We start from the raw sequence: 27,121 nt of genomic DNA, 5'->3' as shown, positions 1-27,121 counted from the left end.
CTATAAGAAAGGTCTCCTTTGAATGTTCTATTCACCTGCATGAATGCCAAGCAACAAAGAAAGAAACCATTAAAGCAGAAGAATTGCTTTGCATTACAAATAGAACTTTGACTTTTCAAACTGTTTGCCTTCCAGCACAAAGCTAAAAACCCACCATGATGTGATTCCCATTTCCTGCCTTACCGAGTTCCCCAACGTGGTTCAAATGGCCAAGGTAGGCAATTGTTATCATGCAGGATGTATTGTCAAAAAGTATTTCAGTATACATTCAAAATTTAAAAATTCTGAATGTACCTTTTCACTTTTAGCTTGTTTGTGAAGAAGTAAATGTGGATAGGTTTTTCCCTGTCCTCTACCCAAAGGTAGGCACTGATCCTCTTTGTGACTTTGTGAAATATCACTTTCTCTCTGGCTTCCTGCTAAACCAACGCTGCAGCTCCGTGAACCTGACCTATAACTTTCTTATCGTCTCCTCCTCAGGCATCAAGGCTCATTGTCACCTTTGATGAGCACGTGATCAGCAACAACTTCAAGTTTGGAGTTATTTATCAAAAGTTCGGCCAGGTGAGTGCACTTCAAGGACGCGGCTGCTGATCTTTCCTTTTGAAGTCAAGTGTCACTCCTGAACATGTCCTTTGCTTTGTCCTCACAGACATCAGAGGAGGAGCTGTTTGGGAATATGGAAGAAAGTCCTGCCTTTGTCGAGTTCTTGGAGTTTCTGGGCCAGAAGATTGAGCTTCATGACTTTAAAGGGTTTGGACATTTTTCAATTCAATTTCTTTCGGTTTTCACAGCAGCAGATTTTGGCACTTTCAGTTGATTGACTGTATCTACTTAATGTCATCTTAGAAACAGGCCAGCAATCACTTTTGCTATTGGTCAGAGTAAAGCTTTAAATAAAACCCTGAAAAAGCGATTTCAGGGGCCCTGATATTACGTTGTGATTGAGTAGGCAGAAGTGCCTTTGGCATTCCCTCGATGATGGAGCGTGGAAGTACCAGCAGCTCGGAAGGCACGCATCAGTTTTCCACTCCTAACACCACTTTGTTTGTCTTTCTTCTGTCCTCCTCTCAGCTGTTCACCTCAATCCTCTCCTTGACTTTCCTTCTCATTCTTTCTTCTCTTATGCTTCTTTTATTCTCTCTCCTTTTGTTCTTGCCTATGCCCTTACCTCTCCTCTCTCTGCTTGTCCTTTTCTTCTCCAGGTTTCGCGGTGGGCTGGATGTCACTCATGGGCAGACAGGCATAGAATCGGTCTACACAAATTTCCATAACAAGGAGATTATGTTCCATGTGTCCACCAAGCTGCCTTACACAGAGGGAGACTCACAGCAGGTATAGAGACATTCCAGCGACTAATGATCACAGCAACTAACTTGTCTCTTCAGGACAGTTTTCACTAATTGATTTGTAGAGGCCCCTCCTTGTGACTCCACCACATGTTTGGCTGCAGGGGCAGTTCATGGGTCAGGGGCTGTAAAATCCAGATATAGGTCTTTTAAGTTAACGCTCATGAAGCAAGGAGAATCATTTGAATCTGTAATTATTATCCTAACCCTGAGGTGCAGGGCAAAAGCTTAAACCATTAGGTAAAGCAATACGTTGACATTTGTGCAAATACGCTTGATCCCTTTCTTGCAGAGACTTGAATGAGAAGATCAAAACCACTCTCATATGTGAACAATAAATCTGTAGCTGGAACCAGCAGGTGATTATTAAAAAAAAAAAAAAAAACAAGTAGCCTGGCCGAGAAACAAACTAAATCTGTCTACCAGCACGTCTAAATCTCACTAATTAACATTATCTCATTTTTTTATTCCATACAAAAACTAATTTTAAGTCTTTATTCTAAGCTAAGCTAACCAGCATGTTGTCTCTACCTTCATATTTATCATACAAACATGAGAGTGGAATCAATCCTCTCATCTAACTCTCAGCACAGACATAAGTCAGCAGGGATTTGCTAAGAATGTAATTAGGTTTTGCAGGTTGGCTGTCCTCACCTGACCTCATAGAGAAATATCAGTTTTGAAGTTTTCCTATTTCCACCAACATTTCAGTGTCTCTTATTCTGGCATTGAAGTTTCTCTTCTGTTGATTTGTGGCTCAAGACCTTCATCTCTTTGATGCCATGTTGCAGTGAGGTGCATCAGTGCTAAGTTACTGTCTCTTAGAGTGGTTTGAATCTTGTTACCATAGTAACCCTGCACAGACAGACCATGTACAGTACATGAAGAGAAACAGGGGACACGAACAACACCAACATCAGATGATCCATGAGGCAAGGTGCACCCATAGTAGCAGAGCTTTATTCCAGGAAGGAGAAAGTGCAGGATTTATGCAGTCAGATCAGATTTGAGCAGAAATATACAGAATGACAGATGTCAAGTGTCTCAATGCAGTGACACACTTGTTGAGTTCGTTTTTGAGTCTTAACTGTCTGTGGTGACGCTGTAGTTTGGCTGTCCATCTGCACAGAGAATGAATGTTATTCAGCTACCTGGGTTCAGAAAGCCACTGTGTGAATAAATATTAAAGCTAACAGCTAATAAGCTTGGTTACAGTAGTAACCTGGATACCTGAATTTCATTATTAAATGGATCACACAGACCCTGTTCAGACCTGGCATTAATATCCGTCTCGGGTGATCCTATCACCAGTGGACATCTCTAAGTTCAGGTGTGTGAATGCACCCAAGACGCATTGAAGACGCATTTGAGATCCGATCACTCAGACCAAATTCGGAGGCGGTCTGTCAGTTGGACTGGCTGAAAACAACAACGCATACCTGTTTATTTGCATGGAGGTCTAAAGCGGGGAAGTGAGATCCAATCACAAGTGGTCACTCAAGACATGCCAGGTCTGAACAGAATATGGTTTGGTTGGGAGATTTAATTTTCTACACAAAGGACCTGCTGTTCATTTATGTCTATCAAACTGTAATCTCACTTTTCTCTTAAAACGTGTGTTATTTTTCAGTGTTTAGAAAAGCTGAGATCAGATATCTCGTGCAATTACATGGCTTATTAAACGCTTTTTTCATGTAAACATTTGCAGATATTTGATAAATGAAGGCTGGACTCTTTCCCTTTGAACAATAGAAAACATTTTCCATTTATGTGGGCATTTATTTCATATTTCTGGCATATTTCTGGCTCATATGGTATCAGCAAATTATGAAAACTTGCAAAGGCCTGAAACAGATGGTTGATTGTTCTCGTGCGAACAAACAGACTGGCTTTAACAGAGAGAGGATGTAAAGTAATTTGACTAACTGGAAAAGAATCATCTATGGATCCCAGAATGAATATTTGCTGTACTATAGTTTGCACACAATTGGAGCAGCACCACTTAACACTTCAGCTCAACAGGTGTGAAGTAGCTTCGTTAAAAGGCTGTACTTTAGCGCGTTAAACAGCCTGATGACTGACGAAGGGTAATCAACGCGTGCTGCTGCAGAGCAAACATCAGAGCGTTGAGGCTCTTACTGTGGAGGAACATGGGAGATGGGTCTATTTTTGCAGGGACTATCTGCACTGAGAATATTTTTGACTGAGAATTTCTTTTTTTCACCAAACTGGATCTGTTTGTAAGATCTGATGGATCTGCTTCTACCTACATGCTGTGGAGTGATTTAGGTCACAGTGTCTTCGTGATAAGAATCATTTGGCATGGCTCAACAGAATTTATTTTGGCATTCTGATATCCACTTACAAGTATTTTACTGAATTCCGAATGACATTACAGAAAATTCATGCCGACTACTGCGAAGTCCTAACTATGCATATTTTGTCACATTTTCATTTAATAAATTTAAAAAAAAAAGGAAAGTCATATCTTCTCAGATATTTATGGAAACTTGTGACCTGTTTAAGTCAGAGTTCCTAGCAAAAGATAATGAGCTGACAACATAATTCATATTTCATTACAAGAAGAAGGTGTCCCTAATGCTTGGCAACACCGGGCCATTTAAACGATATTGCTTGGATAAAAAATGTACTACTCTGGCACAGTCGCTCCGTCTTCCAAGTGCATGAGTGTCCTTTTGGCAACTTTAAGCCTATTGGCAACAAGAAAAAGTGCAGCCATTCTGCAGCCCTGATTTGGTTTGCTGACAATCAGCCATCTGTAGAACTGTGACTTTGCAGCACTTCCACTGGTATTCAGATTTATTCATTTCCACACCACCTGCACACGTGAAACCCTAAATTATTCCAGCATGTCATGGCTACATTGAAAAAGCAGATTACGTGGATTTACGGGCGGTCGGTATATACATTTATGGATGCCAGGCACACCCATGAGGTACACTATCTGAAGTGTTAAATCCTTAGCAAGAATAGCTACAAGACATTCCTTTGGCTGATAGTTGTGTAAACTGTTGTGTGATGCATCTCAGAGAAGAGGTTGCGCTCTTGGATTACAGTCAAGTCCACCTCTCTGCTTGGACTATATTTACTCTCAGTCAATCTCTGAGTGCGAGTCCTGGAAGTGATTCTGTGACGGGTGTGTGTTTGTGATTCTCTAACTGGTTATTTGAGATGTTTCCGCTGTTGTTATGTTTTGTTTGTCTGTGCCCTCCAGCTGCAGAGGAAGAGGCACATAGGCAACGACATTGTGGCCATCGTGTTCCAGGAGGAGAACACGCCCTTTGTACCAGACATGATCCAGTCCAACTTCCTGCATGCGTATGTGGTGGTGCAAGTGGAGAACACATGTACGGACAATGTCACCTACAAGGTTGGTTCTAAGGACAGAAAATACCGTCTCAAGATACTCTGACTGACAGTGACCTATGAAATCTATTTCAGATGCACTCATTCATTATTCAGGAGTTTTGATTCTTCTGTGTGCCTTTAAAAAGCGGCACATCACAGTGTCTCTTTCATAGGCAGCTGTCACAGGCTTTGCTCACCTGCTTTCTCCTCCAGGTGTCTGTGACAGCGAGGGATGACGTACCTTTCTTCGGGCCTGCTCTGCCTGACCCTGCCATCTTTAAAAAGGTCAGGAGTCAAACAAAATTCATAAACTCAGTTCCCCTTTACAAGCAGACACCATAAACCCTCCTTCTCTGCGCCTTCCCTTCCCTGTACTTGCCTCGGTCAGGGCTCCGAGTTCCGCGAGTTCCTCTTCACCAAGCTCATCAATGCAGAGTACGCCTGCTACAAGGCCGAGAAGTTTGCCAAGCTGGAGGTGAGAGTTTTACAATGCAGCCTGTGCCATAGAAATTTTGAATGCCTGTATTGTGTGTGTGTGTGTGTCTGTGTGTGTGTGTGTGTGTGTGTGTGTGTGTGTGTGTGTGTGCACGCACCACATACCTGTTAGTATAGATGTGCATTCTACTGAGCTCTACACATTTGAAACAGAACTAACTCGAATTTCAGATCTCAGATTCACTGTCAGTACCTTTGCAGACTGACTTTGCTGTTGTTGTTGTTGCTGCTGTTGTTGTTGTTGTCAGGAGCGCACACGTTCAGCCCTGCTGGAGACTCTGTATGAGGAGCTGCACATCAACAGCCAGTCCATGATGGGTCTGGGTGGGGATGAAGATAAGCTGGAGAACGGGGGAGGCGGAGGAGGAGGAGGTTTCTTTGAATCCTTCAAGGTACAGCCGCATCCCTCATTTGAAGAGACGCACCGTTAATCTGCAACTCCACATGCATTAGAGAGAATGGTGATGAGTGGAGAAACTTTCAGGATGCCTTTTTTCCCCCTCCCCTGTCTCTTGGCTGGGATTCTGGGTATTCACACATGAGAAAACAAAGCATAGAAAATGTGCAGTATCTCAAAGGACCAGTCCTGTGGCATTTGATTTCCTCACTTGGCTGCGACTGCTGAACTCAGTGTGTTTTCACATGATGGTGTGGTTTTGTGGCAGGGGAGCGTCCAGTTGTGTATGAAAGGCACTTTGCTCTGACTGCGAGTGCTCCATCAATGACCATTAGGGCTGTGGAGCGTAGCCCAGCCGCTGAGGCGCGGCAGCAGAAGCTGTGATTGTGTGTGCCTGATGAACGATTTAATGACCTCTCATTAGGGAGCTGATGATGCAGTTTGCATGTCTCCCCATGGGCAGTGTTCCCTTGCTGTTTTTCTCTTCTCTCCGTGTCGTTGACTTGTTCTCTGCTATTTTTTTTGCATTTCTTTGTAACTTCAGAGAAGTACATCCACCTTTATCTCTTTAGATCCATCTCTCTCCCACACCTCCATACACTACCTCTGTATGAATCTGCTCTTGCCTGCGAGTCCTGTCTATCTTTATTTTTTTCTACCTGCCGAAAGCCATCTTACTGCCTCTCTTTCTCTCTTTCACACCTCCACAAATTGTATCAGCAAAGCTTTCCCACTCTTCCTTTCTCTGTCTGCTCTGTCTCGCTGTTTAAATTCTGCTGCTGCTGTCTCTCCTACTTTCTCTCATTGTTGGTTCTCTCATGTTGGTCTTCCTTGTTTCACGCTGTCTCATCTCCGTATCATAAACCCCCCCCACAGATACTTCCCCGTTAAATGACAACTTAGAAGATAACTAATGCAGCTTCATTGTACTCCACCACAAAGCCTCAAACCCTCTATGAACTTACATTTCTGTCACGCAGCCTCTCCCTCCTGCCTGTTGACCTGCACTGCCTCTAAGTGTTCAAAAATAGTCCGGCATACAAACACTCACACATTCGAATACTCACATCTGTGCCCTCATATTCACCACACTTCGCAGCAGGTTCAACATCAAGTTATATTAACCTCCATTAAAGAACAATAATGGAGCAAATCTATTATTAAAAGTTGCCATTTGTCAGAATTTTTGACATTCTATGAAATATTATATTATTATTTTTTAATTAATTTTTGTATTGATTTCTTATTATTAATTTTATTATTGAATATTATATTATATAGTTATATTTGTAAATATATTAGTGATAAGCTTTTTTCACAGCACACATTTTGACTTGTCATATAGGAGAAACACAGGTGTTTCTACCCGACTGTGACTTCAAAATGTCTTCCGCATAAAAAACTTTTTTATCGTGTAAAAATTTTGTAAAAACACATCACTAAAACATGCACTGCATCAATAATATTTACATACTGGTCGACATTTGAAGTATCGGCCAGTGTGTTGCATTTCCACACAGTATCAGTGGATCCACTGACAGTATCTCCTCGTTTCTCTCTGTAGCGGGTCATCCGCAGCAGAAGCCAGTCTATGGACGCCATGGGCCTCAGTAACAAGAAGTCACACACAGTCTCCACTAGTCACAGTGGCAGCTTTACCCACAATCCCGCAGAGAGCCCCAAAACCCCAGGGATTGTAAGTAGACCATTTTGGTTCACATGATGCCCACCTAACACGTGCATTCAGGATATAGTATATTTTCACTACTCACAGCACAGTGGATAAGTGCACATACAGACTCCTCAACCCCTACTCTTTCTTCTGAGCAGCACTTTAGCAAATTACTCCTGTTGGCACATTATAGCCCCTGACTTACATCAGTACATTAACATCAAAGCACTCGCTTTCATTCCTAACATTTTAAATTCACTCTTGCTTTGTACTACAGTAGCACTGATTGCCTTTTTCCATTTATGGCTCTAAGTGTTTGTATTAATAACTAAGTTTTTTTTTGCTTTGTTTTTTTTTTGTTGGTTTTTTTTTAGCATAATTCATTCTCAGCATTTCATCCATTCTCATCTGTCAAGAGAATCTTCATCACCACATAGTGTGACAGTTAGATGTCTATGATTATGTTAAAAATGGAGAATCCATTGTGAAATTAAACCAATGATTTCCTTCTCAATACAAGATGAATGACTGTTTGTGATCCCCAGTCTAGTCTCTACCCAGAGTTTTGAAGTGAGCTCAGCATAGCAGCTGTTTGACTACCCAGACTCCCTTCCTCCTTAATGTGCTTTTTGTCATGACTGTTTCCCTCCTGTAAATGTCACAACCTCTCTTCGTAGCCTTGTGCATGTGCACCTGAAAAATATGCATGGCATGTGCCACAAATGCAAGTGGCACACTGTCCTGTCCTGTCCTTTCAAGGATGGGGTTAATCATGCTTCACTCGTTTTTGAATTAATTTACTGAGAACATTTTGAATTGGAACTAAATTCACCCCATTTCTGAAAGGAATAAGTTTTCTTTGGATTCTGTCAGCCCTCTTTGCCCTTTTTTCTCCCTCCGAATGCATCACTACACAGACCTGTAGCCCTCAGGGCAGAAACTGCAGACACGCCTGCTACCTCGGTGGCACTCCTCATCTCCTGCTGTGCCCTCCTGTGTTGGACCCCAATCTGTCTTTGCACTAAAAAAGCCCTCTTACGGTTTCCTCAATATCATGTCTTCTCTATTAACTCACGCTGTGAGCTCCTTTTCAAGCTCTTTTTGCACCTTGCTGTTTAAATTCTTTGTGCTGTGCGCATGAGATCTTATGATGTGTTCTTTTTCTTTTCCTTCCCTCTCTTGCCTTTTTCAATCTATCATCTCTTTTCTCTCTCTGCTTCCCCTGACCTGTCTTGTGTGGCTTAGTCATTGCTTGTCCCAGGGAAAAGTCCCAGTAAATATGGACGTCGAGGCAGTGCCATAGGGATAGGAACAATAGAAGAGGTTCACGTATAACTCTCCCTTCTCGTTTTCTATTTTTGTCTTTACTTTGCTTTTTTGAAATGTAAGTGTATAGCTAGAGGATTTTAAATCTGTAGGTGTAATAAGTTATAATGACATTTGTTTAGTTATGGTTTTATTACAATTTCATTCATTTCATTCATTGAACCAGTAGCCGAACCCTCTTGTGTTTATGGCTGAGATGGAATGACACATGACGGACTGAGCGACGTTATTATAGCTCATTTACCTTCAGTTAAAAATCTTTCCTGTAACATAAATAGCTTTTACAGGTAGATGATGAATGTTTGGGCTTCACGCATGAATTCCTTCACTTCTTTTTACTTTGAAGTGTGTCCCTTAACACTGAAAAAGAAAAGTAAGAAATCCAACAAACACTTGTGTTGTCATACAGTCATTCACTGCTGAATCATATTCCATCTTAAATTAGAAATGTGCAGCATACAAGAGTCTGATGTTGTTGCTTTAAATAAAAACCAAACAGAAACACCCAGGACACTTCTAAGAGAGAAAGATGACAAAAAAGTCTGTTTGTCAGAGACAAGAGTCAAAAATAAGAAAATACAGAATATAAAATCAATTCCCACCTGAAGCCTCTGCATCATATTTGTAAAACGCGTTGCCAAATGTGTCATTACATCATCTCAGGATTTATCAAGCCATCAGTTCATAATTCCTTTGTAGCATATTTTACATGTAGCCTACTGTATCATGTACTGTATACAATGTGTGAGCAGCTCAGTGTGTCTCACTTTCCTCTCCCTGCCCACTGTCAGTCATTGATAATTCCTGGGAAAAGCCCAACCAGGAAAAAGTCTGGGCCCTTCAGCTCCCGTCGCAGCAGCGCCATTGGCATCGAGAACATCCAGGAGGTCCAAGAGAGGAGGTGAGAGGACAGAGCAGAGCGGATCAGCAGGGAGTGGGTAGTGAGGAGAGAATAGTGTTGCAACAGATGGAAGCAGAGACATTAAAATGAAGAAATTAGTTATTAGAAGACACACTGTGTCAGATATGAGTCTGTGTTGGATGGCAGTTTCAATTAAGAGAATTTGTTGTGCTTTAGTTTCTTTTTCATCGCTAGATTTTACACTAATTCTGTTTGATTGTTTGATTAGATTGTGCGCTAATTAATTTTACCACCTGAACTAAAGATTCATAACTGTTGCTGTGTGTAAAGCTCATCTGTTGTATTTGTGATCCAGCTGGTGATCAGTCACTTTAACAAAGGAAAAAATGCAGACAATAGTTAAACAGTAACTTGTGGTTTGTTGGAATTACAATGGATTTCTTCAGATCGTACAACACACATTCAGATGATGTGAATGTGTTGTAACATCCATCAATAGTTTGTCAAAATTTTTACTATATGAAATAATAAACGAACATTACCTTCATGTCTCAATCTCCATCCCCGTCCTGAAGCAGAGAGGTGTCGCCCAGCACCCAGAGGACACCCGACAGCAGCCACTTTTCGCAGGAAAATAAATCAGACAACTCCTCCAATCACAGCTCTCCAGAGTTTCCTGCCACTAAGAACAGGTGACTATTATTTTAATTAATTCTGTAATAGTTCACTGTCTTATAGTCAAAAACACTGAGAAGTTATTTGTGGTGATAGATGCCTTTGATGAGTGGGGAGGGAATGCATTTGTAGAGTTTAAAACAGCAACTCTATTACATGGATGACTGCCCTCATAGTCATAGCTCTAAGCCTCTCTATTTATTTGTCATTCATCACAAGCCACAAAATTCACATTATCCTTTTCACAATCTCAACGTTTGGCTCCAGATTTTCTAAAAAAAAATGCAACACGGGCGTCTCGCTCTGCAGGAAGCAGGTGTGTGTGGTCTAGACAAAAGACAAGAAACAATACATTAAAGGTCTGACAGTGATGTGATATATACAATACTGACATGGTAATGAGGCAGACGACATTTCATTTTGAGAAAAGTATAAACATGTATGAACTAAAGCTCATATGAGACAAGGAATCATCCGGGAGCGTGGTATAGATTAAATTGTGTTTTACTGTGTCTTAAAGGAAGCACTTTAGTCTGTTATCGGTATGTAGGCAAAACTATTGTGATATATGCAGGACGTTTTACTCAGTATCACCCCAGCCCTAGCAACAGCTAATTTAAAGGACTGTTTTTCTAATCCTCCTAAAAGATTACGTGGCACACAGTTACAAAGGCGCTGCTGTCACTTTGCCTGAAACTGGAGGGAACGTTGGAAGGGCTCTGAGATGTAAATGACAAATTAATGTGACTTTTGGAAGAAAAACATTTAAACAACTGCTCAAATAGGTGTATTGGTGTTCAGTGTATGGGTGTTGCGTGGGTTTTTGTGCGGTCAGAGTGACCCAGGTGTGTAGCTTGGCGATGTGTTGCAGGGCGCCGTCCATCCCCGAGGCACAGGACCTTTCCCGCTCCTCCTCCAACGCCAGCAGCTTCGCTAGTGTTGTCGAGGAGCACGAGCACGAGGCCGAGGAGGAGTACGACACCGGACTGGTGGGTGGAGACAGGAAGTGCGACAACACATAATGAAAGTGCAGACCCATGGAGTTTTGTCTCTTACTGAAACCAAACAACAGCAGAAAGCTTCTTTTACGGCCCGTGACATATTGCGGTTCCATTCACATTTGTTTCACTTTTACTGTGGGGGGAATAATGATTCATTTTTTATCTGTTGTTTAAGGACTTGAGAATGTTTGATGGATTACACTATATCCCAGTAATGACAGCGGTCAAAATTCTTGCAGAGTAATACATATTAATGGGTTTATCCATTTCTTATACGTACAGCACATACACAAAGACAAATACAGTGACAGAGTAGAGCTGTTGTTTGGATTATGCCGTCTGCTTCTCCTTGTGATACATTGTCAGTAAAAAAGGGAAATATGTCTAACTTCCTTCACCCCTCTTACAGGAAAGTATGTCTTGTGTTACGCCACTCAAGAGAGACTCGTTTTTGTACGGGTCTGGGGTGGATGACAGTGCCTGCAGTTCCAGCCAGGGAAGTTCTCCAGGTGAGTTTAGGAAGAAATGACTCCTATTACTGGGCCAGTAATAGCCTGAAGGTGTGAGATGCGGGCAAGGTCGACTGTTTCACATATCCAGGGTATCTGGGGAAAATCTAGATGGGGGCATGGGGCAAGAATAAAACTCTCTGCTTCCTGAGCAATTAATATCGAAGCAGCCATGAGTGATGAACTTCCCCTCAGCTGCACCAGTAGAGCTCACTCACTCCCACCAACTGAATATGTGACTGTATGAAAAGAGAGCACTTTGCAAATTCCTCTTAAATGAAGTTCACTGTTGCCTACAGCATTACAAACTTATCTGTGATTCCCGTGCAAACTTCTTTTATTCTGCACATTTTTTTTTTTTTTTTCCACCGCTAATGATTCACTCTGAACCATTAATCTTTGCATGCTGGAATATTTTTTTCGGCTTGAACAGCTGGCAGCATTTTGTGCTTGAGTTTATTAACTATGACATCCACGCATCTGCCGCCTTCCTCCAGCTTCTCGTCTTCAGCAGCAACCGGATGGAGTGAAGACATCGGAGCCAAAAGGGGCAGACGGCAGGCCCAAGATGGAGCGCCCCCCCCAGGAGCACAAGTTCTCATCGGTGAGACAAAAGTGCCTGGCATCAGTCATTAGTTGACGCTAAGATGGATTCACTGGAAAGAATGTTCCCTCTGATTATTGTTAAAGTCATTCATCGACTACTAACTTCCAACACTAATAGAGAGGCCACATATTGGACAAATGGCGATTCTGACCTGCTGATGGCGTTCGGTGAACGGTTAAGGGATGATTGAAGTTGTTACAATCCATCCTGAGCGGGACATGAATGTCTGCACCAACATTTCATGTCAGTCATGTTCATCCAATAGTTGGCGAGACATTTCACTCCAAACCACAAATGTCAGGCTCCTGGTGAAGCGAGAGGATAAGTCAGGGGATCGCCAGAGTCAATTTGGGTGCATCTTATGAGGAGGATGATTGTCTGTAAAAAAAAAAAAAAAAATGTCATGGCGATCCATCCAACACCTGTGGAGATATTTACATTTTCATCCACAGAGCCGCACGACTAGCATGGCTGAAAACAGATTCGTCAAGACACATTAATCAATAACAAAAACGATCATTATTGCAGCCCTGTTCTGATGTTCTCTTGTTCTATTTGCTGATATTAACTGTGTCTCCATTATCTCTCCATGTCTGTCTGCAGAACTGTTAGCCACACCCTAATGATCTCTACATCAGCCTCCATTTTCAGGTTTGACATATTAATATTATTTTGGGCCTAATTAAGAGTTTGACACTAAAGACCTGATTCTTCTACGTAACCTTGTCTCCCTCAGCATTCCCATACGAGGCATCTTTTGCCACAAATGAGCGAAGGGGCGTGTGATTCCCACCACTGATGCAGAAGGGGAGCAGAATTAGAAGCCCAATCCAGAGACTGACAGATCGTCCACCGTGTGTTTGGGATGGATCTGCCACCTGTCATGACAGACACCCAGCTTCACGGACATGTTCCTACCTGACGCCCCTCCACATGGAATCCCTTCTCAAATGCTCGAGGCAAAAGAAAAAGAGACCTCCACACCCATGCCCTCCTAACTGACACATCTGTCAGCTGGCTCAGTCATTTTCCCAGGCCAGTATGCTCTGAAACCCAATTCTTACTGTAAACTGTCTTACTGTACTACTCAGCTGTTGTGTGTCCTCTTTTAGAGATCAGGAATTGAACAGGGGTTTAATCTTGTGGCTGAAAGAGCGGTGAGAGAAACCGAGTCCGAGGGTCTAAAGGACAGAAGAGTTGCACTGGAGAGGAAATGTTTTTTTAATGTCAGCCTCACATCCCTCTGTACATGGGTTTAACTTTAATGTACCGGGTCTGTATGTGTGTGCGTGTGCGTGTGTGTGTGTGTGTGTGTGTGTGTGTGTGTGTGTGTGTGTGTGTGTGTGTGTGTGTGTGTATCTGTCAGGCTACGTTTGTGTTTTATTGATGATCTATTCTTCTTATCTTGGGTGTTCTGCAGTGGATATTTGTCGTGTTTTACGACAGCTTCATAATTCATCATGTTTTTGATGGAGGGTACTTGTATGATGCTGCTGTTGGTGGCTGCATCACTCACGTTTCTCCTGGGTGGGTGAAGGGTGAGATATATTGCAGAAAATGTGTCTGCAATCTTTTGCATTCAAAATGTGGTTGTGACAGTAAATCTGTAATAAAAAAAAAAGAAAGAAAGAAATATTTTAACATTAAACTAGACTCTGTTGATGCTGTATGATTATAGTTAAAAGCAGAATTACTGTAGTGCCCCAACCAGCATCACGCATCCCCACTCCACACTTCAAGGTACTGCTGTTTAGACCTTTGTCTCCAAATGCTCTCCGTCACACACCACTTGTTGATTTGATGTCTGTGTACAGGTGTGTATACAACGGTACTGTGCATGGTGTAAATCTGCTTGCCAAAAACCTCTCCTCTGTACACTGGTGCCATGCTTGACATAGAGGTGTTATCCCTGTGATTTGTGTTTTTATTGAAAACCAGCCAACATCTCCAGATGCAGTGCATATTGCTGACTGAGAGCCACCGTTTCCTACTTTATTTGTAAAGTGTAATATACGTACGCGACCGAAGCACTACATTTTCAGAGTTATCCCTGAAGCGCTGACCTTTTTTGAGAAACATGATTTGTTGCTGAATATGAATTACACTGTGACCTGTCTTGAAGTTGCCTTTATGATTGTCACTTGAGCTGCTTTGAAGGAAGGTCATATTTAAAGGCACCTCGTTGCCCGGTGGCTTGAATGTAAAACTAGGCAGACATGTATTTATTTGTACATATCTGTTCCGATGAATGAGGATACTGTGTTGACTTCTGACCATGGAAAACTTGAGTGTGAAACAGCTCATCTTTCTTGAGAAGATCAGCTTGTTCCTGTTTTCAGTTTGTTATGAAGGAAAGAGCTGATACATGGGATTGTTTTTTTTCAGTGATGTAAGTGAAGCAGACTTGAGATTTATTGTCTGTAGTGAATTAAAGACAGCATTTAAAGTTACAGTGAAAGTACAAAAGGTTTAAGACACTGGACCAAAAATCTAAACAACCTAAACACTGTATTCACCAAGCTGTTTACAGCTACAAATCACCAGGGACAAAGTAAGATTTGACTCAACAGAAAAATGGCATAGAAAAAATATAGACATTTTTGGAAATAATTACACATTTGTGTATTACAGCCCATAAACTGATTTATGAAAATATATGAATTCAGATGACTTTCCTCTGGACTTTTGAAAATGCTTGAGTAGATGAAGTACACCCTCTTGTGGCTATGTAATATTATAGCACATCACCATGTGGTACCATTCGTCTGTGTGCTTACACTGTATGCCAACGGCCAATCCGAACCACATCAGGACCGGGAGCAAATCTTCTATGTGCTTGATTCAAATGATTGTATTTCTGTTCTTGTTAACAGTCTGCTTAAGCCCTTGTTCAAAAGACCTGTAAATATTGCTTTACATCCTTTTTGTAAATGAAACCAATAAAAATATTTAATAAAGATGAAGATGCGTACAGTAGATCAAGCCCCTTGGGTAATTTTTGCTACACAATTATGAAAATGAGGAATACATTATTTGAAAAAAAAAAAAGTGATAAGAAAATGATTGATAAGAAAATTAAGAATTTCATGATTCTAAAACAGAGATAATGTAAGGCTTTGACAGAAAAAAAATAACAATTGCACCATGATTCAACCTAAAGCTGCTTCAAGGTGCTATTGTTTTCAAAAAGATTCTAGTGCAGTGGTTCCCAACCTGTGGGCCGTGAAGGCTGACAAATCATTTGCAAAACTACAATTTTGGTGAAAAGATGTAATTATAGAGAAATACATATATATATATATGAAATAATCTTTAAAAACAAACATTCAAAAATTATTTATTTATTTTCTTGTATTGAGGCCTGTCTGCAATAAGCCAATTAACTTTCAGCTTGCCGCTGGGCGGACTACCGCTGTCAGATCCCATCGTATACTTATTTGCTATCTCAGTCTGACAGCTGGTTAGCAACAGGAAGAATTAAAAGGAAAGAGTGAACAGAAAAGAAAAACTGAGCTTCCCCTGCCTTCAGTTCAGTCCTGAATGTTCGATCGTTATCATTAAAATGAAAAGAGCTCTGAGAAGGCATTAGTTGGCCTCTGTATTGTTAAGGGGTTGGATTTGGGCCACCGACATTTTTGAGATTTTAAAGTGGGCCGTGAGTTGGAAAAGGTTGGGAACCACTGAACTAGTGTATTGACAATGACCGTCTCTATCTGCCTGTGCAAAGTTATAGTCCTCAAGATTTTCAGTGAAATCATAACCCATTTTTATACCATTTATTGCTGGCATTTCCAGCGATAGCCACCTCAATGTATTAACAATCTGCAGTCACCTCTCTTTGTGTTTTCATAGTTAGCAGCGGAGTCTGCCATTCCTGCGCTGGTTTCAAACCGGCCTAACATGCAGGTAGTGCAAAGGATTCGTTCAAAAGAACAAATCTCTTGGGTGAACGAACTGAATTGAATCACTTCGTGGAATGATCTGTTCATTTCTCAGTTCAGTTGAGCTCTTAGTTGCCAGAGTGTGAATGTGCAGGGACAACACTCACTGGGTGAGTGATTCTAGTCATTGACTGAAAGAACTGCTTTGCACACAAGAAACGAAGCATGCATGTAATCCCGCATTGCTGTTTAGTGTTCACTCTATTTACACTGTCAGAGCTGTGTTAAGATGCTGAGTTGTTAAGATTACATTAAAAGAGTTCAGTTTGCGAATCCAGGGGTGGCTTTTACCAGACACGCACCTTTGTTAGCACTAACAGCAACTGTTCCTGCTCATTTTCTAAAATTCTTTTGTCAGCATATTATTTTTAGTTTTTGTTATTGAGTAAATACTGTAAGCCTGAGCAGCCACAGTGAGCTGTTAGATGAAGAGTTGCAGGCGAAAGGCTGCACCCCTCCATCTCTTCAGTGAGCTAACATTTAGCATTTAGCATTAGCATTTAATCAGATCGCAGTTGCAATTATTGTTGAAGGACTTTTTTTTTTGTAAAACAGCATTTTGGGAGGGTTATTTTGGCAGCAGCAATGTTTCCAAATCAAGCAGGACTGAAATTTTAAGGATTACAACTTTAACCCGTCTCCATCCACCGCTCAGTTTTTGTTCACATCTCCAGGTTCCACCACTTGAAGTCAAATGGTTGCCTGCGGACGTTGGAGCCACAGTGCACCTCTCCCAGCAGTTTGTGGTAAGAGGCGAAGTCGTCAATAAACGTGCATTTGAGGCCCAGGCCCTCCATCAGGGAGCACATCTCAGCCTCCAAGGCACAGCGTCCGTTCACCTTGGGGCCAAAGGGTTTTGGGATGCCCAGGTTTTTTCCCAAAACAATCATGTTCACCTGGAAAAAGACATGACAGATGATGAGACTCACAGTAGTATTATCATCATCCTAGATTTACTCACTGCACATATTATCTCAAACTGATGAGTGCTTTCATGCCTCTTAAATCGGAAACAACCACTGGGAAATGATCACAGCGGAATAATATGTCTGAACACACCATGTCAGGGTAGTAAGCCACTGCTCTGTACTCCTTGTCCTCCTCCTCTATCAACTTGAATAGGATTGGCAGGTCAATGATGTCCTCTTCCTCCAGGCCCAGCTCCCTCTTCAGTACATCCCTGTTCCAGTCGATGCAGTTCTGGGAGAGAGTAAAAAAAGATATCATGCATTGCACATACTGTACAAGTCAATAGTTCAAAGTTCAAAGTCCACTGTGTGACCAAAAGTATGAGTACAAACAATTGCTCACAACACATGTGTCATACTGCAGAGCCGAGTGACTCATAAGATGCCATCTCTCCAATATGTCAGCTGGTCTGATGTTTGCTCTGCTAGATTTGCCCTGGTCAACTGTGTGTGCTGTTATAGTAAAATGTAAACATCTAGGGGCAAAAACAACACACTGAAGCTCAATGAGCTCATAGAAAAGGGGCACACAGTGAGGCACACAGGGTGTAAAAACTGTGTGGAACTTGGTGGTGAGAGAGGACAAACTGCCTCTGGAAGCAACGTCAGCACGAGAACAGTTCATCAGCAGCTTTAAGACGAGTGGACTCAGATCAGCAATGCCAAATGTCCCAAAGGTGCTGTAAAGCACACCATCACTGGAGTCTACAGCATTGAAAACGTGCTGTGTGAAGTGATAAATCCTTTTTCACTTCCTGGTTTTCAGCTGGATGAATCATACTTGGTGGATTAAGTATGATAACTGTCTGGGGCTGTGTTTCATGACTTAACCATAGCCCCTTAGTTCCAGTAAAGGGAGATCCTGATGTCATGGCACCCTGACCTTTCCCACATCCAGCAACACCTCTGGAATGAGCTGAAACGCTGACAGTGTGTCAGGCCTTATCGACCCCAACATCAGCAACACGTGCTTTTGGCTGAATGGGAGCAAATCCCTGCAGCCAGGTTCCAAAATCCTATTGTGGTAATCATTCCCATAGTCTGGAGGCTGTTATAGCAGCGTATTACTGCCCATAGTTTTGGAACTGCACTAGTCTTTCATCATCCTCTCTGGGCTTGAGTCTAACCTTACAATCCCACTCACCTGTACGTAGTTATTTTGATACCGGAAACCGTCATCTTTAAGTATATCATCCACTGTTGTTGGTTCTTCATCTTTCAGACCTTTTCGGAAATATTGTGAGAGTGACTGTTAAGAATTACATGATGAATCTGTTCATTGCTAAGATGCACATTGCAGTCAGACGGGGCCTACCCTCAAACAGTCTGGCCTGTCCGTGACCATCCTTCTGTAAGCCTCTGAATAGCTTGTAGCCTGCGTCTGGGCTGGCCAGCAGCAGGCGGAAGTGCTGTGAAGAGAAGCAGAAGAGACAAACATAACACTGGCTGTCTCACATCCAGACAGCTTATACAACCCCGCAATGTATGTAACAGCAAGTCAGTATCAGCCAGTAAAAGCTGACAGCTTCCAGTATATGTCGCATTTTGGTTTCGGTTTAGCTGTTTAAGCTGTTACCTTTCTGTCAGGTGCTGGAACGAACGTCATGAATTCATCTACGTGGCCGACAAAGAGCCAGTCAGAGAACAAGGCAATGGGCTCCTGAACCTTCTGAGCCCACAGGAAGTCTTGAACTACTTTGGTCATGTTGCGTCCTTTAGTTGCCCTTAAAGAAATTAAGAGATGCAGGTACGTCCGTAAATCCTCCGTCACATGTTCTGTTTACTGTGCAATAAACTGAATTCATTAATAGTGTGAAAAACTGCTCTAGATCTGTGGAACTCACGTAGGGAAGGCCACTCCAATGATGATTCTGCCCAGGGGGTAGTTTTGTCCGTTCACTGTAACAGGAGGACTAACCTCCAGATTACCGAATGAGTCCAGACTGCTCACATCCTTTCTCTGGGCCACCCTCGTCACATAGCCAAAGTCTGGGCCCTGGGGACGTTAAGTTGATTAAGATAAGACACAAAATCATGCTTCTCTCAGAGCTTTTTCATTTCCCGAAAGCCTTTGACTCACCAGTAGCTCATTATATGGGAAGTCCATGAGTTCTCCATCTCGAGGGGAGTCCAGAACAACAGGAAAACGGTGATGAGGTGAGTCGATGTAACCAAACTCCAGTTCGTCCTGAAAAATGGATCATACACTCTATGTCAATACTGTATTTCAGCTCTAAACAAATGTTTGTTCGTTTTTCTGTTCTCCATGTAAATTTTGGGTTCTATGTGAGTTCTTTCTTTTTTTGTTTCCTCTTTCTCATAAAGTGACTGTTGTGAAAACCATTGACTGCCCCAGTGTTTCTACATAAACCTGATGTGATCTGCCCTTGTCATTTTTCAAAGAAGCACATTTTTTCAGTTGTGCTCTTTTTTTTCCAAGAATTCGTAATGTAGTAATTATGAAACCTATGAGACTGTTACTGTACCTGAAATAAATCTGTCATAGTCCACATTCTATCAATTGCATGCACACTCATGGTGCATTGCACTAAATGTAAACAAGAATTAAAAAGTAATCTGAGTGAAGGACTTCTAACAAATAGTGCAGATGTGAATGAGAAGCAGACATCAAATGATTGTGAATGACAGGTAAAACTAAAATCTGCATGAAAGTGTGACACATTTAGTTTATTCACCTGCATCCAGCGATCTCCTCTGTTCACATACTCATGGCAAATCTTCAGCTTGTACCCGCTCTTCGCAACAAGGTTCTTCATTCCTTTCAGGAACTGGTAGTTATCAGATGTGCTGAGACAGTAACCACAAGCAGACACACAGTTTTCATTAAGCAATGTTTTGCCATTTCTTTTTCATTTCACAATGCAAATGCATTTGTTGAAAAAAGTCAAAAGTGCTGATACAGATTTGGAACCATAAGTCATTTACACGCAACTTTCTTGGTAGTGTGATTCAAAATTGAGGGGAAATGTGTAACACTGTAAGATGCTGTCAGCACATCTTTTGTCACTGTCATCTTCATTACTCATCACTCTTCTCTTACCTGCAGATAAACACCTCCACAGGCTGCAAGGTGTTGGGTGTCATGATCCAGGGCGCCACTCTAAACACGATTTTGTCTGTGAAAATGGGCGTCTCAGGGATACCCTGTCAAAACATGAGAGGCCGCTGAGTGATGCCTGTGAAAAAAAAAAAATCCTAAACTGACCTCACATTTAGTAAACAAATCTATGTAGCATGTTCTTTTGTTGAGAGTAAAAGTTCATTGTTGGCCTTGGAAATAGCAGTATGCCAAAAAAATTCTTATCTCAAGGTCAATTTACTAACTTTGTTGTGAACTATCAACCAGATTATTAGAGGACTTTGAGATTCAGTTGGAAGCTCTGAGGTGGATGGGCAGAGAGGAGGACGGAGAGAGGAGGACAGGCAGAGAAAAACTATGGACCTTGATTTAAGACTTTTTGGAAAGTATATTTGCAATTTAATCACTATCAGTTTACATAAAATACAGAGTAAAGAAGATGATTAAGCAAAATAAGGAACTCATTGTAGGAGATGAAATAAAGGTGTGTGCCATTCTGCAGGTCTTACTTCACAGATGGGCTCTAACAGACTGAGGTTGATGCTGATGAGGCCATCGAAGTCTTTGTCAGGAAATCTGAGGCCCTCCACATAAAACTTCATCTCTGCTACGCCTCCAATGTAAGGCACTTCCTGTGACAGGACCTCACTGTTCAGCACCACTGGATAGTCCCTCACAGAGTAGTTATAAAAGTGTTTCACTGCTGAAGTAAGAACATCATAAACAAGGTTCAAATACAAGGTTCAAATACTTAAAAATAACAGTAAAAAAAGGTCTGAACATAACAGTTAAAAACAGCACAGAGCCTTAACTAACCAGCTGAATTACATCCATGTTACATCATGTGTTTGGGGCTTTCATCTTTACTCACACAGGAAATTATTCGCTGCTTCAGGGGATGTGGACATGAAGACTCTGACACTCTCTGCGTCGCCCTGAGACATGTGCATGGTGAGCTTGTAGCCCTCTGGGAGCTTGGCCGGGCCTCTGGTCCGCAGCACCATGACTGACATGTCCTTCAGATCTGCACATCCACAAAGAGTCATGTGAAAGTTATTCAAGTGAATTGTTCTGTCCAAAATATCATGTTTTTACTGTAAAGTTTCAACTCTACTGGTTTGTCCACCTCAAAGTCATTTGAAAGGCGTATTTTATCAGCCTGCCCTCTCCACTCTCACACTGGGCTCTGGATTTGTATTTTATCAAACACCTGCTTTATCTGCTGACTTTGCAAAAACAAATATGAGAGGTCTTTTAACACTGCCAACAGTTATAAGCAGGCTCATGGTACAGAGGGACCAAAGAATATCCACTGAAGAACAAGAACTGATACTGTGTTACCTGACGGTCTGGAGATGTAGTTCTGCTCGACGTCCGGTTTCTTCGCATAAATCCGCTCTGTGTCACAGTTGACCAATAGGATGGCTCCATGCCCATTAGGACCCCATTTCCAGGAGCCCTAACAAGTTTTCAATAAATCAGACATGGGAAATCTTTAAATAATAAGTTTTGTGAAACAACTCAAGTCTTCAGACAACTTCTGTTTTTTGACTTGTGCATACTAAACTGCCAAACCACAAAGAACAGAGAAATGAAAATGTGTGCTTAAAAAACACATATATAGAACGGTCTCAGTTCTGATGGGAAAAAGTTGATAAAAATCAGACGAGAAAGTTAAATGAAGTGATACATTCTTGAATGGTCTCCAACTACAGCCTGCTCAGGCTTGTACAGAGTAATTATCTGAACCTAACAAAACTAAATAAGAAGCGGGAGCACTTTAAAATGAAGAAACATGCAGCACAGAGTTTATTTCACAAGCAGAATTCTATTCAGTTTGTGACGCTTGCCGACACTTGTTACTGTTTATCAGAAAGTGACAAAAACACAAAACTTCTCCATCATATCTGTCAGATTTTAAATTGCCATGTAAAACTGAGACATCTGCACTCACCTTATTAGGGTTGTCTTTCTCCACAACACCGTCTCTGTCAGCATCCACATCCAGAGAGATCTCTGTGTCACAGACACATTTGGTTAATCACACAGTGTCTTTGCATGGCTCCTGTTATGTTCCAGCCGCTCTTCTCAACTTACCAACAGCTGTCAGGTGTATAACAGCTCTCCCCAAGACCTCCTTATTGCCCCCATAGTACTGGACAGACAGCTTATAAAATAAAAGGCACAAGTCATTTACATTCACAAAACGACAATATTTGACAGGAGCATGAGTAAAGATTTTAAGATTATGAGCTTTACATTGCAAAGCAAACATTTCTTCTCTGCACAGAGTGGAAGATCTCCTCTGGTCATTTAAAGCAAAAGGCACAAACGCCACAGGTCTGTTAGTGTTTTTGTTGCAGACTCTGAAACTGACTCATGTTTAAGATTTGAAGTGGAGATATTTTTTTCAAATTGTTCCAATAATATTGTCTCTGGGGAGCTGCTATTCACTCAGTCATCTTAGAAAAAAGAAAAACAATAATTACTTTGTCTAAATAACAACAAATCATGTTTTTGAAATAACTATGGTTCCACATGAATTTGAATAATGGTTTTCTTCAATGTGCATCGATAAACCGATTTCACATATACATATATATTGAAATATGACACTTTGTGACATCAGTGTCATGCACTCATGTCCTTCTTTTACCTTGCTGTCATTTTCAAATTCACTGGCACGTCTCATGCTGATGAGTAGCACTGAGTTTCCACTGAGAGGGATGGGGGAGAGGTGTGACGTCTCCAGGGGTGGGGGGCTGATGCTGTACTGAACATTGTAAGTGCATTTCACAGAGAAGAACTTGGAGCTGGGTGGGGCACTCCTGAGAACGAGACAAGCAGCATGTTTGTTGCAAGTTAGTGCCGTGTTTACAGTATGCAGATACACTGTATTAAGCATATTATGGGTGTGTCAGAGCAGATAATTATTTATACACAAGTGAGGAAGAGAGTTGACGTATGAAGGCAAGCCACAAGCGGATGTTTCGTAGGTGTCAAGCCAAAGTAGCAGCTGTAGACACGATAGTGATTCAGCCTGTTTTCTTTATACTGTGGAAGGCAGCAAAAACAGACTATTGATCTCTAAACAGTGACAGAATAAAGAACTAGAACAGCAGGTGGTAAAATGTCCCTCATGCCTTGCTGACTGAACTGACTGACACCTTCTGAAAAAACATCCTGTTGAGTCTGAAGTTTTTTTTTTTTTTTGAGTCTCAGGTGAAAATGCCTGAATTCTGCCTGAGGACTGAGATACCTGATATTCCCCCATATAAACTACCACATGATCTCATGTTTTCTATGTATCAGCTATTTTGCTGTGGTATCATTACCACTGCTTTGTTTATGAAAAGGCACCAATGCAGTCAGAATGTCAACTGAAGTTCTATGAGTATTAAAGGAGACAACCGTGCTGTTTAAAGGCTGGTTTAAAGGCATATATGCACTGAAACAATCACTGGTAGCTGCAGTTATTCCTCCTGGCCATACTGTCTGGTGCCTTTCTAATACAGTTCTAATACGGTGATACAGCTTTTCCTTGCTGAGCTGCAGTGGAGTGATCAACTATAAAGATTTCACACTTGATTCGTCTTACTGTAGCCTACCTCTGACTCATTGTAGACTTTGCCTTCCATAATTAACACTGGAATCACATTAGGGAGGGATTGCTTCACAGCAAATATGGACAGAAGAAATAATTACAGAAGCCAACACCTCTTTCAATCTATAAATAGTTGTGAGTATTAAGTGAGACTTAAAAGACTGTAAATCTAATCTTTAACATTTTAAAATGGGGTCCTGTTACATGTCAAGGCCTGTATACGGGTAAATCCATTCAAATAATGTGAGACTTTTATTTTTGGACATTCCAAACAAAAGAGCCAACAGAGCCCCCGCAGGTCCGGGCCACGGGCCAGTCTCCCACCCTGTCCGGCCGGTAGTCCAGCTTTCCTCTGTTGCGTCGGATGACACTTGGCAGTACTTACAGCCTACATTTCTTTGGTACAACAAAGTCTTTCCTGTTACCAGCAACAACAGAGGACTGTTGTCTCTTTCCACAGTATAAACAAAAGACCATGAGGTCTGCCACCACCAGGATCTGCATGCAAATGATGATCTTCCCCACAGCTTTGTTGATATGGGTTGACAATGGGACTCTTATACACACACTTCCCAGTTTATTAGATTCAACTGCTACAAATACAGTCTAAAGCAACCACCCTGGACATGGAGTTTATTAAGCTTTCTTAGTCTCTAGCAAGACATCAGTGACAAGCAAGATAACATAATAGAACAGAATAGAATATAATTTTTGACATACTGTAGGAAACCCTCACTAAATCCAAGAGAGCAGGTGAATCTATAATCGTGAGAGTGTGTGTGTGCTGTGCGTTATGACAACAGATTAAGTAAATGCTTACCTGTACAGGTTCACATTAAGTTCCGAGCCGACCACACATACCACTCTTGCAGCATTGTCATAATCTACTCTGAGAGTGCGGGGGTGAATCATGGTTGCAGTCCTCCTGCAGTCTGCCTACTACTGACACTTAATCCCCAGCGACTGCTCTGTTTTTATAAAAGTAAATACACAAACTGGTTCCGGAAGATTGTCCGTTCTGAGCGCAACAAGTGATTATGGAGGCTGCAGGTGCTCAAGGTTTAAGCCTCTGTAATGCGCTGATTGGTCAGCGAGCCGCCCACAAGCACCACCACCCTCCACTCATGTCATCTATTCTCTTTCTCTTCTGTTTATTGTCTGTCCTCTGTTTACTCATTCCCTTTGTCTTAGGTCTTTTGTAGAGATAAGGTTCGCATTTAGAGCCGTGGTGGAAAAAACACTATCCACTTATTTACTTAGCCTATACTTCATCACAGCCTAAGTAACAATACAGTACATTGACGTATGTTTTGTATTTCCCAGCACTATATTACAGAAATATCGGTATAATTTCACCGTCACAGCTGTATCAATGAACATTATAGCCAAAGTCATTCGGGGAAAAATTACTTTTCTGGGCTTTGGAAAAGAAGCAAAGATTGAAACCCCATAGCTTAAACGTATACAATACGGAGTCATAACTGACTATGCTTTTAGCTGCAGGTGAGCTGTCAACAGGGTTTCAGGCGTCTCTTTTACAGTAGCGGTCTATGGGGAAAATACTACAGGGGATTTTTGCTGCAATACCACGAGTTGCCACTGGGCAGAATTGGCCTTAAGGTTGGGTGGAAGCGCCATATCCAGGTGTTATAATACAGCCGAGGCTGCACACAGAGGAATAGAAATAAAGTTAAATAAAATGTTGAATCTTAAACTGATGAGTCTCCTCACTAGCACCGCCACCACTGACATCAACGTTAATAACATGCGACAAATGTGACGGTCTCAATCGATGCATTTCAGCTTACCTGTTCAGGTTTGCCTTCATGGAAGTGCCAACAACATGCACAATGCGATTAGGATTTTCTGTGTTCAGGCGACATGTCCGATGATGTTCTGGGGCTCCTGTTCCCCTCCTTTGTAAGAAAGCAGGTACATTAGTTTGTGCAATTTGTTGAAACATCGTTGGTTGGTGTTTGCCTCAGACTGCTTAATGGTTTCTGTAGGTGGTGTCTCCTATTCCTGGTGTTGGCTTTGTAACCTGAGAAGAGGGGCACCGTTGTCGGCCCTTTTAGGCACACTTCCAGCTTGTTTGGCAGACAGCTGAAAAGAAAACCCATAGGATCATTTCTTCAGGTGAAGGGTGCGGCACTGCTGTCTAGTTGAGAAGGTGAGGTTTCTCATCTACTGCACAAGATGTCCCAGTTCCCAAGTCCTGAAATGGGTTTGCCCGCTTTCAGCGATTTGATCAACTTTTGCCCCCGAGAGAGAAATAGATTCCGTGCAGATGACCTTTACATGAATGCAAGAAGCTATATGAAAGCACACTGTCTACATCTTCTGAAAAGACTTGCAAATAAACCTAGTCAACAGATAGGCTATAATCAAATGAGAAATAATAATAATTATAATTATAACAATAATAATAATAATAATAATCAGCACAAACAACATTTAATGATAATTAGTACAGGGACTCAGAAAATACAGACAGATTACTCAAATAACAAACATAAATAAACAATTATGATAAGGATAGCAATCCGCATTGCATGAATAATTGACTTATAATACATTATAGAACTGAATAATAAATTATTAATTTCTTAGATATATTCTTAAGATATCAATTTAAAAGCCTTGTTTTTTAATGCTTGCCCTAGGTTTTATTTTTATAGCTCTAATCTGACCTAATATTTATTTGTTCATTTTACTCTCTTTTATCCTATTTTATTGTGGGGCATTTTAATTCTATTGCATATTCCGTACTTTATTTGTCTGATTTTATTTAACTGTTGTGCTTGAATGTTATAATCTTTTACCCCCACAATAAGCCATTTGGAATTTTGTTTTGAAAGGTGCTATACACTTTACTACTACTACTGCTACCACTTACTACTATTAAATCCTTTAACATAGGCTCTAGGCATGTATTGCGTACCTTTATTTTGACAAATTGCTGCCATCCTTGAAATTGTTCACTCATGTATAGACTCAAAGGGAAAATAGTCTATATGTTTGGTTTGTAAAATAGGGATACAAATAATATTCAAATTTTGAAATATTTTAAATTAACCAAAAGTGGCATGACAGTACATACTGCATAATTAAAATTAAATTAATTAAAACACAGTATCAACCAGGTCCTGCATTGAGAGCTAATTATCTGGCCCTCTGTTGTGGATATGCCCTTTATGCGGAGCTTATTCTGAAATAAAGTTGTATTTGATTAAATGACCATGAACT

At 41.3% G+C, this 27,121-nt stretch overlaps 2 protein-coding genes across 14 annotated transcripts in view; one reads left to right on the top strand and one right to left on the bottom strand.

The window, feature by feature from the left end:
• The window catches only part of rap1gapb (RAP1 GTPase activating protein b), a 94,643-nt gene extending 79,405 nt beyond the window's left edge, over nt 1–15,238 (top strand). For 6 of the 12 annotated variants that reach the window (XM_056388227.1, XM_056388198.1, XM_056388217.1 and 3 more), the window contains 18 exons: nt 136–214; nt 309–362; nt 481–564; nt 653–753; nt 1,206–1,335; nt 4,585–4,740; nt 4,932–5,003; nt 5,107–5,193; nt 5,462–5,605; nt 7,175–7,306; nt 8,528–8,605; nt 9,400–9,509; nt 10,046–10,162; nt 10,999–11,134; nt 11,556–11,655; nt 12,153–12,259; nt 12,866–12,913; nt 12,999–15,238. In XM_056388227.1, coding sequence (XP_056244202.1) covers nt 136–214; nt 309–362; nt 481–564; nt 653–753; nt 1,206–1,335; nt 4,585–4,740; nt 4,932–5,003; nt 5,107–5,193; nt 5,462–5,605; nt 7,175–7,306; nt 8,528–8,605; nt 9,400–9,509; nt 10,046–10,162; nt 10,999–11,134; nt 11,556–11,655; nt 12,153–12,259; nt 12,866–12,874 — 1,696 coding nt within the window. In that variant the 3' untranslated portion in view covers nt 12,875–12,913; nt 12,999–15,238. The remainder of the gene's footprint in view (nt 1–135; nt 215–308; nt 363–480; nt 565–652; nt 754–1,205; nt 1,336–4,584; nt 4,741–4,931; nt 5,004–5,106; nt 5,194–5,461; nt 5,606–7,174; nt 7,307–8,527; nt 8,606–9,399; nt 9,510–10,045; nt 10,163–10,998; nt 11,135–11,555; nt 11,656–12,152; nt 12,260–12,865; nt 12,914–12,998) is intronic. The other 6 variants (XM_056388164.1, XM_056388172.1, XM_056388181.1 and 3 more) reach the window with 6 other exon arrangements.
• padi2 (peptidyl arginine deiminase, type II) lies at nt 14,634–25,929 on the bottom strand. 2 transcript variants are annotated; one of them, XM_056388269.1, is made up of 16 exons: nt 25,684–25,929; nt 22,928–23,099; nt 22,369–22,438; nt 22,226–22,287; nt 21,613–21,730; nt 21,143–21,295; nt 20,781–20,974; nt 20,233–20,336; nt 19,868–19,979; nt 19,252–19,359; nt 19,016–19,167; nt 18,748–18,895; nt 18,487–18,580; nt 18,316–18,395; nt 17,263–17,403; nt 14,634–17,099 (listed from the first exon to the last, which is right to left on the bottom strand). In XM_056388269.1, the coding sequence occupies exons 1-16, from the start codon at nt 25,836–25,838 to the stop codon at nt 16,866–16,868; spliced, it is 2,097 nt and encodes a 698-aa protein (XP_056244244.1). In that variant the 5' UTR covers nt 25,839–25,929; the 3' UTR covers nt 14,634–16,865. The 2 variants fall into 2 exon arrangements, with proteins under 2 accessions (XP_056244244.1, XP_056244253.1); XM_056388278.1 differs by lacking the exon at nt 25,684–25,929 and adding an exon at nt 24,696–24,950.
• Between the last annotated feature and the right edge of the window lie 1,192 nt (nt 25,930–27,121).

Source organism: Seriola aureovittata, chromosome 2 (assembly GCF_021018895.1).
Source record: "Seriola aureovittata isolate HTS-2021-v1 ecotype China chromosome 2, ASM2101889v1, whole genome shotgun sequence".
Taxonomy (NCBI): Eukaryota; Metazoa; Chordata; class Actinopteri; order Carangiformes; family Carangidae; genus Seriola; species Seriola aureovittata.
The sequence above is the reverse complement of the archived record's forward strand: the minus strand, read 5'-3'. Positions and strand labels throughout refer to the sequence as shown.